This window comes from Camelus bactrianus, chromosome 11, assembly GCF_048773025.1.
Source record: "Camelus bactrianus isolate YW-2024 breed Bactrian camel chromosome 11, ASM4877302v1, whole genome shotgun sequence".
Taxonomy (NCBI): Eukaryota; Metazoa; Chordata; class Mammalia; order Artiodactyla; family Camelidae; genus Camelus; species Camelus bactrianus.
The window spans coordinates 18,617,853-18,631,202 of record NC_133549.1 but is presented as its reverse complement, the minus strand read 5'-3'; the positions used below and the strand labels follow the sequence as shown (position 1 = coordinate 18,631,202).

Sequence of the window (13,350 nt, the reverse complement as noted above, 5' to 3'; positions counted from 1 at the left end):
AGCACTTTCCCAGATCCTCCCCCACCTCTCCCTGGGGCCCCCGCTGGCCAAGGACCGATGGGCAGCCCACGTCTCATAACTGATGGCTGCTGCCCGATGGCCGGATCCGGCCGATGACCTCGGACGGCAGGGATGAGCATCACGTCTGATCCAATCCCCCACTTACTTCCTGACCCAATCTTCCTGATGTCAGAGGACAAATCGCTTCATTGAGAAAATGGAAATGGACGGGGAGTTCCCCTTTGGCAGCATTTCCAACAACCAAATATCAGGATGGAGAGACACCGAGGGGCTGCCGGGACCACCCCATCCCCGCACACTGATCTGATTTACAAACCTTTCCTAATGTGAAACAAATGCTGTGGGTGTGAATTCATACTTAACCATAAAAACCCTTGCATTACTCTGTCTCGTATTAAATACCACATATAACTCTCAGCAGGTTTTATGTTGTGTTTTACTGTCAGCAATGGCTAAAGCTGGCCTAACATTTTGTTTGGCAATTAGGAAAATTTGTAGTTTAATTTATTAAACCAAAAAAGCCAACAGCTACACTCGGTGTTGAATGCATTCAGTTTTTCTGCCATAGGGTAGCATGTTCACCTTCCCAATAATTTAATCATTCTCCTTTTATGGCCTACGCTATTTAAATATTCTAAAAAAGTATTATTTAGGGTGAAAAAAACCTGGTAATAAGCAAAACAGAGTCATGCCATTTAAATAAATTCTTGGTTAAAAAAAAAGTTTAAATGTTTTTATTTCTTTGCAAAGGATTCAGTCGCTTTTTTTTTCCCAAAAATGGGGTAGGACATGTAAACTTCCAAAATCACAAGAACCCCACAGACAACAACCAAACATCAAAACACCACGGACTTCAATAAGCTCAGGGGTGAAGGAGTTTATCACAAAAGCGCCAAGACATTAAATGAAAGGAACAACATTGTCCAGAAACCTGTAAGAAGAGAAAAAAAAAAAAACAAACCTGAAATTCAAAAACTATCACAGTGCTCTGAAGCCACAAAGACACAAGGAAGAAACTTAAATGTATATTTGTACATGAAAAAAAAAACAGTCCAAAAAGGCCACATGCTACATGACTCCAACTCTATGACTTTCTGGACAAGGTAAAACTATGGACACAGTGAAAAGATCAGTGTCAGGGCTTAGGGGAAGGGAGGGTGAAGAGGCGGAGCGCAGAGGACGTCAGGACTGGGGTGGGGGGAGCGACTCTGTAGGACAATGCGTGTCACCAGGCATCTGTCAAAACCCATTGGATCTACAACACCCAGAGCAAACCCTAGTGTAAACTGTGGACTTGAGTTCATCGCGATGTATCAACGTTAGGTATCAACGCTGGCTCATTGACTGTAGCAATGAACCTCGCTGTTGCAAGATGGTACCAAGATGAAATGGGGTGGCTGGGAGGAGCAGGTATTAATACAGGGACCTTACTTTCTGCTCATGTTTCTGTAAACCTAAAACTGCTCCAAAAGATAGAGTCTATTAATTTTTCCAAAAATGTCATCAGAACACTTTGGCATCTACATCAAACGCAGAGGAAGAAATGCCAGGTTGAGATGGGTGTCACCGGTGCAGGTGTGGCCTCAGTGTCCCTGCCCAATGGCCACCAGCTCCCCAGCACTTCTCGTGCCTCCCTGGCTTTCCTCCTGGCCGTGGGATGTCATTCTACAGAGCTGGACAAGTGGCCCCAAGCCACGACAGCTTGGAAAGGACACCGGCATGTACCTGTCAGAACAGCATGCAGGTGCCTGCTGACCCACATTCCCTGATGCTGAAGGTCTTAGAAAAGTCAGGGGGCCCACAAGGAGGACACCCTCCTCAACAGGGCTGGAGGGGAGCACCCCTCCCCCTCCCCAATGCCTAGTGGCTTTGTGCGGTGTTATTTAAAATAAAAGGGGGACCCTCCTGCTTTGGGCCTTCTCTGTAGGCCCCAACCCTGCCCAGAGTTGGGGTGGCCTGGCTGCCCCTCCCCCATACACACTGGGGGTGCACACAGTCAAATTCCACGCCTTGCTGCACACATATGGCATCCTCCGATGGCCCCAGACTGGGCGTGGGCTCCAGACCTGTGCTCCGCGACCCTGTAACACCCAGACTGGCCATTGCAGTGAAAGCCTTCTATTTCCACGAAAACGCACAGCAAGGGTGAGGTTGTGCGGGTTTGCAGGACACCCTCCTTGAAACCCTCCTCTCAGAGGGCGGGCCTCGAGGGTCAAGGCTGGTCTACCCCCTTTGGAAATTTGTCATCACAACAGCAAATATTTTCTGGGCCTTAAACACTGCCCAAGTTTTGTCCTGTTGTTTTAACATGGCACCCAGCCCCCAGCTGCCTTCTGCTGAGAGCGAGGGGAGGGGGAGGGGAGGGGCGGAGGCAGGGGCGCGGCTGGAGCTGCCTGTCTGGGCTTGGCCTCCTCCCCAGATGTGCAGCCACTGGCTCCCCGTCCAGCAGAGACTCTCTGGAGCCGACTCCTTCCGCCGGTGGGGCCTGGGCTCCGGGTCCTACAACAACACCGCTGGAGCCCCTTCCTTTCCGCACATGTTAAACTCATTTCCTAGTGAATTATTGGGAAAGCAAGGCGCTCCCCCCTCCACTGCTCTCAGACGATGCACTCCGTCCACTTTCGGCACCGCGGCCGGCGTGCGTTTTCAGTATTTTCTAGCTGAGCAACTTCCAGCGCAGGAATTGCAGAGGGATATTTTTCATTTGTTTTGTTTTTAAAGGGAAGGGGAAATGAGTGATTCAGAAACAACCAGAATGAGAGCTTTCCAGTACCACCATGGCGGCCCCCACCCCCGACAGCGCTCTTCATCTAATTGTTTGCAAATTCATAGCATTTATTACGTTGACAGATATTACTGACTGCTTTCTGAATAAACAGTCCTGAAAACAGTTCCCTCCAGCTTCTACAATGTAATGGACGCTCGTTACCCCAAAATCTAAGAAGCTTATAAAACACAACCAAGAAAACCCATAACACGTAAAATTCCTCCGCTTATTTTTCTAAATTATAGCCAGATTTTTATTTTAAAGCATTAATAATACCGGCATAATGTCTCATTATATAGAGTTTTGACCACAAACATTTTTGGGAGATTTGCTCGGAAGATAAACAAACGAGGAGCTGTGTTCTGGCGAGCTGGCAGCCTGAATGGTTTTCATTTTCTCCGAGTGCAAGCTCTCGCAGCTTTGCCAAGCACAGGTTAAGCTCCTTGAGTTTTCACTTCCTGTACCCTTACTTGTCAATCACTTCCTGTCTGCAACGACAATTTCCATCATTAGAGCTCGGAATTTTTTATCTCCTCCAACGTGCCGCCCGTTGCCACAGTTAGTTTGAATTCTGATAAATTATTCACCATCCTTGAAAAGTAACCGAAAATTACAGCATCAGCGTGAGCCACCCATAGGCAGCGAGGGTCCCCGTCCTCCCGGTCTGTCTCCTAAATGCTCTGCCGAGGCCAGCTTCTCCCGCTTTCTTCGGCGGCGCGAGAAGGCCTCCGGCCAGCCCCAATTATCTCCTGGTGCACAGAGAGTAATTATTTGCTTCCTGTAAGCATGCGTAACAGAACCCGGAGTTTGGACGGCTTTCCATAAGGTAATCCAATTCATCCAAGCCATCCTAACACAATTACAGGCACTGGCAATATCTTTGCTTTTCACCTGATAAGGCTGCCGCAGAGGGGCGGGATGGCTTGCGTCAACATACCTCCTGGAGTATAGCTTCTGACAGCCCTGCCGCCAGCCCCTCCCCTCGCCCCCGCGTCTTCCTACCCGGCGGCAGCGCTCAGCTCCCGGGCTCCCGTGCTCGGCAGCTCCGGAGAGGCTTCTCCCTTGCACAAGCGGACAAGAATCAGAGCTGTTTCAGAGTGTTGCGGAAGTCATTATGGGTGTGTGGCTTGTTTTAAAACCCGGCCTTCGACTGGCCTGGCCGTGGAGTCCTCACCCAGGCCAGGCAGCCATAAATCTCTGCAGGCCTCCTGGGCCTAGACCAGAGATGCAGGCACTGGGCCTGGTGACGGCTCTGCAGCAGCGTGGCCGGCGGCTGCACGCTGGCATGGAGTGGCGGGCGGCGCTCAGACTTAGCATGTATGATGTCAACTCTCTAATCCCGGGGCTCCCAGGGAGAAGGAAACATACAAAGTGGCAACTGTTTCTGGTGTCTCCCCATTTAAATGAAAGCATGGCATTGTGACTCAATACTACAGCTCTTCCTTTTCTGTTTATTTTCAGAAGTTTATGGAAAAAAAATTTTTTAAAGGATGAATGAGCACGCTGAACTTTTTGCCTCTCTCCACTGGCGTGCCAGGGAATAAGACAGCCATTCACACCTGAGCACGGAGAAGCCAAGTGGGGCGGGTGCCAGACAAAATCAGATTCTTTGTAGCCACATCCATTCATCCAAAGTGTGCTTTCGTATTGCCAAATTTCTCGCCAACATTTTCCCTGCACTGAAGCCCCAATGTATTAAAACAGATCCTGAACCAAAGAGCGTCTCAAACAGCCAGCCCACACCCAGAGGAGGACTCCAGGACCCCAGGCCTGTTGGCTGATAATTATATTCACATCTTTAAGGAAACCGAGAAGGAGAAATTAACACCGAACTATACTGTTTTCATTGCCTTATGCAGATGAAATGACAAGTTGTCGTTTAAGAAGTTAATAAACAGTCTCTGTTTTGCAGGTTATCCAAATGCTACTGAATAGAAAACCCTGGATCCCTAAATGATGTGTAATTAAAATTATTTTTAAAATCCTCCTTGACAGGCCGGGGCTTAGCCAAAATGTAAATGACATTAAAGAAGACAATGAATTTAATTTTATTTAATGTCCCTTTTTGCAGATCCTCATTTACATAGCATTTTTAACAAAAGCGTTGACCTTATAAATGCTGGCATTTGTACAGCTCCCTCGGAGTTGGATTTAATCACGCTCGTGCAAAGCCATGAGGGAGGAAGCCTTAAGTTCTCTGCTTGGAGATGGAGTAGGAATAAAAACATTGGGACTGGTCAAATGTTTATCCTCCCCGCTTCTGAAAACAACCTGACAAGAAGATGTAAGGGGCTAGGGAATAACCCGGTGCTGTTTGTAAGGCTTGGTAATAATCATACATAATCGTTTGGAAATATAGCTAATAAAAAATATAATGAGTGTTCAGCAAAATCGGCATTAGGCCCAAATTACATGATATTAATACTTGAACAGGTGCAGAAAGGCGCTTTAAATGAGGTAAATGAATAAAATGTCCCAGAGCACAACTGTGTGTGCTGACAAAAAGTCAATGCCATGAATAATTCAGTGAGGAGGACTGCCAGCAAAGGTCGGCTCTCTTTGACCTTTGTGACAGGAAGTGAAAGGAAACACTGTTGACTAAAAAAAAAAGAAAGAAAGAAAGAGAGAGAAAGAAAGAAAATCTCCAATCGGTCTTCGGCTACTGTTCTGCAATCACTTTAAAGGTGTAAACTTAAAACTCGTAAATGAATCAGAGTGAGGCTCTGGGGGCCTGGAGGATGGAGGAGGGTGCAGAGCTGAAACTGGGGACGGTTAGCGTGTCCGACCAAAGACAATGTGAAATCGTAGACAATGAAAGGTTAAGTAAATAAGATTTTTCTACAACCCAATGTCAGTTATGTATAAAAAATCTGAGGTCAGCTGAGAAGTATTTTCAGAGCCCACAGGGTTGAAATTTTGTAACAGCTGTTAAATATGACAAAACTCCCCACCCCCCTCCCCAAACTAAAGCTATTCCAAACTCTGTATGAAAGAAAATGGGATAAACAGATGTCTGGCTTCCAGACAGGAAAGTAGGACAGACTTGGAATGATAAGTCTCTCAAACCCTACAGACCAATGCCAGGCTGACTGGGGAGGGGGCCCTGCCTGCTGCAGAGATGCCAGCAAGTGGGCGCCTGCGCCGGGGCCATCTGGAGCCGCCCCGCCGAGCACACCCTGCTCGGCCCGGGCACTCAGTGCGCGACCCGGCCCCTTGGACGGCTGCGTCCCCCGGCTCCTGCCACCTCTGCCGTCGGCCTCTCCCATCTGCAACAGTTGGACCCTGCACCTCGGGTCCACTGAGGCCCGGCGAGCAAGGGGAGGTGAGAGCCTGCAGCTCCCCGGGCCCTCGCAGGGGGCCCAGGAGACCCCGGGCTGGCACGGGAGGGGGCGAGAGGCAAGAGTGTGGTTTTGGTTTAGCAGCTACACCAACATCCTGTAATCATTTACAGCCCTTGGAATGCACGGGTGAAACAGGAGAGATTTATCTGTTCATAGCTGGGATATGTGGACAATGGGTGTTCCTAATGAAGACCATCTGCTTTTGTGTTTTCCCAGAAAACATCATTCCACGAGGAAAATCATACTCTCATCCTTTCCAGCAGTACTCGAAAAACCGCGTGTGTATATACGTCTGCACGTATACAGATTCATGTATATGCACAAGCGTGGGTGTGCACACGGATGTGTATACAGACATGCGAACATGTGTGTGAGGCTGTGTACGACTGCACGCGCATGCACATGTATGTGGGTGTGTGCGTTGGGGGGTGAGCACACACGCACACACGTGCCTTTTGCCTCCTAGCATCTGGCTCTCCGCAGGTCACCACCGTCCACCAGAGATGTCTTCTCCTATTGCATCTGTTTACTGGCCACAATTTTTACTTTACAATGTTATGTGTTCTCCTTTACCCTACAAGTTGTTATATTATTTTAAAGACACCATAGCATAATTATATTTGCAAAGCTATAAAAAAAATGCCTTCTCTAGCACTGTTTTATGAGGAAGAAAACAGTTAACATAAGTGAAACCTTCACCATAAATTAAAAGGGTTTTGTAATACAAACTATCTTCACTCCCCCCCCTTTTTTTTTTTTTTTTACTGAGGGGCCTTCCACGCTGCTTGTGTGTATTTAATGCTTCTGAACGAGAACTACACTAAATCGTGTAATTAATTGATTTAAGGCATCAGAGTCCATAGGATGTGATTTCCTTGCCAGAGAGGAGAGTTCTCTGTTCTCATAACGCAGAAGAGCAGTATCTGCGTGCGGGAAGAGGCTCAGGGTGGGTTAGAACAAATGTGGGCCCATTGATCTCAATTCAGGTTGGAATTATTGGTTTATATCCTCAGGAAAAATATGCCTTATCTGGTCAGAACCCGCTAAATGTATCCAAAGGCCACAAGGAGCCAGCAAAGCGCACTGTATATAATTCTTTTTTAAGCCAACTAACCAAGTGATGACATTGCTGATGGGGACCTGTAGACTGACTCACCAACCTGATGGGATATTTTATTCTGCAATACTCAAGAGGAAACACGGGCTGGAAACTCAACATAAGCAACTAATTTTAGGAGGCAACACACACGCCACAGAAATGATTATCATTATGAAATTGAAACACACCTCAGTTGCGAAAGACGGCATGACTGAAGATGCTCCTCTCCTATTGGCATTTTTCTTTCTCTGATTAACACTACTTGCCCCAGTGAACACTGAACTCTTCATTTTTCCCCCCAGCATTATGCCTTAAACTGGAGACGTGCCCACACCACAATCATCTCACAAAGATTTACATCACACGACAAAATGCAAACAGTGTTTGCCATGGGAAGTGGCAGCTCTCTTAAGAATGCTAAAAATGTACATTCTATTTGTCATGACATAAAACTATCCTTACCTTAAAATCCCTAACACAGAAGGTGATTAAAATTCCTATAAAATCGTCATATCTTTGAATTTAGAAGCACAGCAGATTTTTTCATCAATAATTAAGACCTCCAAAGCATTTATGCCTGGCGTAAACGGAGCAGCAATCCTCCTCATTCAAATAAACTTGGTAAACCCATTAACCAAATGTTTTTACATTTTTCACCTCCTCTCATGCTTCTAGAATATCGAGCGGTCACATACTCCTCTTAGGTTAGAGAGGTATCAGGAAGTTTAGCACATATTTTAATTAACCAAATACAAGACAGCACTCACTCAGACGAGAACTAACAAGTACATTTCTGCAGACCTAGGGAAGATGTTCCCCACTGTGTGATGGAAAATAGTATTCAAAGTTATTCAGTATCAACAGTCAATAAATGACTGAATGTTACACAAACCAAAAGTGGAAGGGAACACACAGTGTCCAAAACCTTAGTTGAATCAACCCAGCTACTTCATTATCGTGGCATGCCAAACACCTCAAGATTTAAAAACCAGTCATCTTTCGAAATTTACAAATAGCACAAATCAAAGACAACTCAAAAGATGAAACACTTCACAATCCTGCTTTACGAGCACACGTGCACTGTCTTTTCAAGCGTCTAACACAGACTAGATTCCGATAGCTGTTCAGACACTTTTAGCTAATCAAAAAAAAAAAATGAAATAAATTCAGTTACGAGACAATCCCAGGCCATGTAATTTCCATAGCCACAACACTAAAGACAAATATAATTATATTGATTTCTGTAGTTCAAGTCCTATAAAGTGTTGAACTTGTTCTCAATTGCCTGAGTGACGGCCACAACTGGTCAACCCTATTTGATTACTAATAAGAGAGCTGTCCCTTCTGTCAGATACCGAACATTCTCCACTAAGCAAACAGCTATTCCAGCTAGTTAAACATTAGCATTGCTCTCCACTGGTGGTGCATATTTCTTTAGGCTTAACTCATAGAGTTTTCCAGGTTTAATTTTTCAGACAGTGGACAGCAAAGTTCATGATCAAAAGATAACTTTGTAATGAAAGCTGCTGAAACTCAACCCCTCTTCAAAACAGTCTGAACCTCTGCCTCACAAAACTGGTGTCGTATGTACACATCTCACATTTATTCGACTTGGGTACCAATTTCAAAATCTGCAGTCAATCACACACTGGGTCTTTTGCTGTTCCCCATTGTTGGGGAGAACGAAATCTTCCTCTCCCCCAGGTCACCGAAAGCCCAGCGATTTGGGTGGAGGTTGGGAGAGGAGGGTGGTGGTGTTTTTGTTGTTGGCACTAAAGCAATGCCAAATACACGTTAGCACGATTAACACTAATGATTAGTATCTGAAAGGGATGCCACGTTGCCCAAGGAGTGTGCTAAACAGCAAGATGAAAAGCAGCAAATGTAAAGAATGCATACGGCTCATCTAGTCATGGAAATTAATGTTGGGAAATGTAACCAGCATGTGTAATTAGTTTCAATTATAACAACTTTGGTTTGTTAGTTACATATTTGCGACTTGACATAAAACGACAGCCACAATTGGAAAAAAATTAGGAGACATTTTGCAACTAATTGAGAGCAGATTCAATTCATTCTAACACTGGGCAACAATTACAACAGCAACACCACCCAAGTCTCAACTTCAGCTATCAGCGGAGATAAAAATAATGCAAAAACGAAATACTTGTTAACAAATTAGCAAAAAGCATTTTCTGACATATCTCTGGGTTTAAAGCCAGAAACTCTCTAGGCATAAAGTGCTCCTCACAGTGAGAGCAGTGGCAGATGAAACTGCTTCCCTTGACAACTCGCAAGCAATTACTGAATCCCCACAGAGCGAGCCACCAGGTTTCCAAGTCAACCCACCTGTGCGTGATAACACACGCGGACAACAAATGGTGCGACGCCCGAGATGAGCTCCACACCAGACTCAAAAACATGGAGCCACCGGAACCCAAGCCAGGCAACGGGCTGTGTTGCTGCTGCGGTTTTGTTTTGAAAAATAAAGAAGTCATCCTTACCTGTCAATGATTACAGGGTCTGAGGGTGTTTCGTTTCTATTGCCACAGCTTTTCTTGTCACAGCACCGGCTGTGGAGTAATCGTAAACAGTGGTTTTTAATACACATTTCATCCTTTCATGCCCGACTTGTATTTTTTTTTTTTTTTTTGAAGCCTGACAGTAAAGCAGTTGGAGTCAAGAAAATAAGTTATCCTACCAAGGCGGTTTGGCACATTTAAACCCAGGGAGTTCACGTGCTCTGCGGCTCAACTTGTGATGTAACTTTCTACCGGAAGGAGCAAAGTTGAGCGCTTCTGTTAATACTGTGAGGGTCAGGAGCTACTATACAAATTGTGATGCTAAAATATGGAAAACGTTGTCGGTGTTTGTCTTTGCACTGAACTGAGAAGGGGAGGCAGGAGGCTTGGGAATAACTTTTCACAGCTTCAGCTTTTGTTTACCTCTAATTGTCAAGCTGTTATTTCTGGAAAAGATGCAAGATGCCACCTTCAACCAATATTTCTTTGGGGCATTTATTAATTATAACCACAAAAGCATGTATCAATCTATCAGAAACTTCTATTGTTCCTTCTTTAAGCCTACCTTAACTCCGTTATTGAAACTTTAATTAAAGCAGAAATGAAACAAAAATGTTATGCTTCTTGCATTTTAAAAAAGCATACTTGTATAATGGTTACATGTCTAAATTAGCTAAATTAACACCATATGGTAGGCAAAGTATATAAAGCCTTTTAAAGCTGACAGCTAAAGTGATTAAAGAAAGTCTACAGTCTTCCACTTAGAGCTTAAATCACATCTGTGCGCTTTCTATGTTAATTGCAGTACATGCAGAAGTGGATAATAAAGAAATTCCACTTTATTGGTTGTAATTTATATTTATTACCTGATATGAGAAAAAGTCAGCTTTTGTATATTAGGGCTGTAACAATATGTCTGCTCAGAAATGGCATTCAGGCAAGAGGCACCGTAGCCAGGCGGAGTATGCCCCTCAGAGTCCGCGGCCTGCTACTGTAGCCCCAAGCCTGCAAAGCAGGTCCTTATTACGCGGAGCGACTATATTTCACATGCCGCACATACAAAGTCAATGATGCATTTTTATTTGCCATGTAGGGGTGAAACTCTTGTGGTAGTTAGAAAAAAACAGGTGGGAAATTGCTCTTCTGACAGAGATCTGAAGTAACGTGCATGATATCCAACAACAACATGAACGATGCATCGCTGCTCTGGGGAAGAGGTTAACTGACAGAATCACAATCCAATTCTCACATACACGGGCTCCATAAGAAGTACAAAAGAGTTTCCTTTTTATCAGTAACACACAACTGTATATCTCAGGATGGCAGCGCCTGAGAGGGAAGTAGTGAAATGATTTCCAGTGATCTCTGACTTCTCCGGCATCGCGGACAGACGCGTCGCCCAGGACCTGTTTTCGGTTTTGACTACCCAGCAGAGACACGGCCAACATATTAATCCGCTCTGCTGAGCAGCCGGTCGCGCTGATCGTCATCACTGGGGGGGGGAAATGGGACCGGGTTCCTCGGTGGCCGGCGTGCGGCCGCGGGCCGATTACGTTTCAATCGATGCCCTTCCCGAAGTTGGGCGGGGTGGCGGCGCCTGGACGCGGCGTCCTTTGTAGACGCAGCTGGCGCCGAGGCCACCCGCGCCCCCACCGCCCGCGCCCGCCGCTCACCTGCACATGATCTCGTGGGTCAGCAGCACGCGGCACATCTCCGGGTTCTTGTCCTGGCCCTCGTAGACGATGGCCTGCGCGGGGGACAACCAGAGGCGGGGTTACGCAGCGCCCGTGGCTTTCGCGCCCAATCGCCCCGGGCGTGGCGGGCCTCGCGGGCGGCAGGTGCACGGCGGGCAAGGGCAGGCGTCCCAGGCCACCCTCCCGGCAGGGTCACCCGCAGCCTGGCTAGGCCGAGGCGGCCTCCTCTCCTGGGCGCCCGCCGGGCCTGCGCGGGGCCTTCTGCTTGGGAGGGCGCCGGCCGCGCTCGGGCCTGGAGAGGGAGGCCGAGGCATGCGATCAGGGAGCGAGGGCCCGCTGGCACCGACCCCGGCGACTCGGCTCCCGGCCCCCTTGGCTGCCCGCGCCGCCGCCGCCGCGGGGCCGCGTCTTCGGGCCATTGTCTACACTGAGTTCAATCAGCGTGTTGAAAGGGGCCGATCAGAACGCGCTACGACTAGAGAAGCAGAGAAGAGCCGCCGGGCAGCCTTGCCTGGTGTCGAGGGCCGCGTCCGCCCTGCCCTGCGCGCTCCCAAGGCTCGGGCAAGTAAGGCGCCCCGCGGCTCCCCGCGGTCCAAGCCCCGGCGCCTGCATGGGCCGCCCGCCCAGGCCCCGCCGCCGCCGCCGCCGCCGCCGCCGCCGCTGCTGCGAGCGCCGGGCCAAGGCCGGGCTCCGCACGCCGCGGGCGGCCCCGGGGCCGGGGTGCAGCAGCCGCACGTGGCCGCGCCGGGCCGGGCCTGGTGGGCGCCCCGCAGGAGTGCTGGGGGGCCCCGGGGCGCCCGGGCCCGCGCGGCCACGTGCTCCTCGCCGGATGATATTTGGAAAGAAAGTGCTAATGGCCAATCTGGTGTTTGTTTTGAAACTGCTAACAATGATTTTTCTCGGGTAAAAAGGCAGTGTCTGCGCACACGCTCTGGTGAGTTTTGAGCAGAGGCTCCGCCAGATGGTGCGAAGCCCTAGGTGCGCTCACGACCGCGCTCAGCCCGGCTCCGCCGCCGGGAACCGGGCCGGGCCGTCCGCGCCGCCGCCCGCGCCTGCCCCACCGCCGGCATCGCAGAAAAAGGGAAGGAGAAAGAAAGGGGAAAAGACAACTGGGGGAGGGGAAAGGGGCGGGGGCCGGGAGCCGCAAGTTCCCCGCAGAAAATTCCACGGAAGGGGGAGGGGAGTTCCCTCTCCATTTCCCGCCCCCACCCCGAAAATTATCTGGAAATTACTTCCAACCTCCTCCAGCAGTTCTGACACTTTCCTCCACTTCCAGGCGGATAAAGCTTTTTCTCGGGAAAGCCTGGGGCTGCCCTCTGGGAAGAGGGAAGGGTCCCCGCGAGCCCCTCTCCCACAGCCTCCCTCTGGATCCGCTGGCAACCACAGAAGTGATGGGTGTCACCGCAGGCCAACGGGCCGCCTGGGGCTCAGGGCGCGCGGCCGCGGCGGGCACCAGCACTTCTGACAACGCGGCTTGTCCTCGGATGGATCCCCGTATTTGTATTTGATTTATTTTTTATTTTGTAGCACAAACAGAAATCCATAAACTGTCGGTTCAGCGCCATTGACTCTTTGATCAGTTACTGGGCTATTTCTTTCTTTTTTTTTTTTTTTTCCCTTCCCAATCCCCGTCAGTGAGAGGAGATTAAATGCCTTTATTTTCAGCCTTGTTTAGACTGCAAAGGTACATGGATAAATGAACAATAAAAGTGCACTTAAAATGAAGCCTCCTCCTTCTCTATGCAGAAGCTCGGTGCTGCCCACATCAACCTCTTTATTAGACTACAGCGATTTCCGAAAACATTTAGCTCTTATATACAAAGGAAATAAAAGCACCCTGTCCACTCGCAGGCCGAGTTCCAGAGGCTTCTCTGAATCCGAATGAAATGATTACAGGAGGGCACCC

General features: G+C 48.4%; 1 protein-coding gene across 14 annotated transcripts in view; it reads right to left on the bottom strand.

Annotated features, from left to right (window-relative positions):
- The window catches only part of EBF3 (EBF transcription factor 3), a 117,045-nt gene that overhangs the window by 100,321 nt on the left and 3,374 nt on the right, over positions 1-13,350 (bottom strand). For all 14 annotated transcript variants that reach the window (XM_074373384.1, XM_074373385.1, XM_074373374.1 and 11 more), the window contains exons 5-6: positions 11,424-11,497; positions 9,733-9,801 (exon numbers count right to left, since the gene is read on the bottom strand). In XM_074373384.1, coding sequence (XP_074229485.1) covers positions 9,733-9,801; positions 11,424-11,497 — 143 coding nt within the window. The remainder of the gene's footprint in view (positions 1-9,732; positions 9,802-11,423; positions 11,498-13,350) is intronic.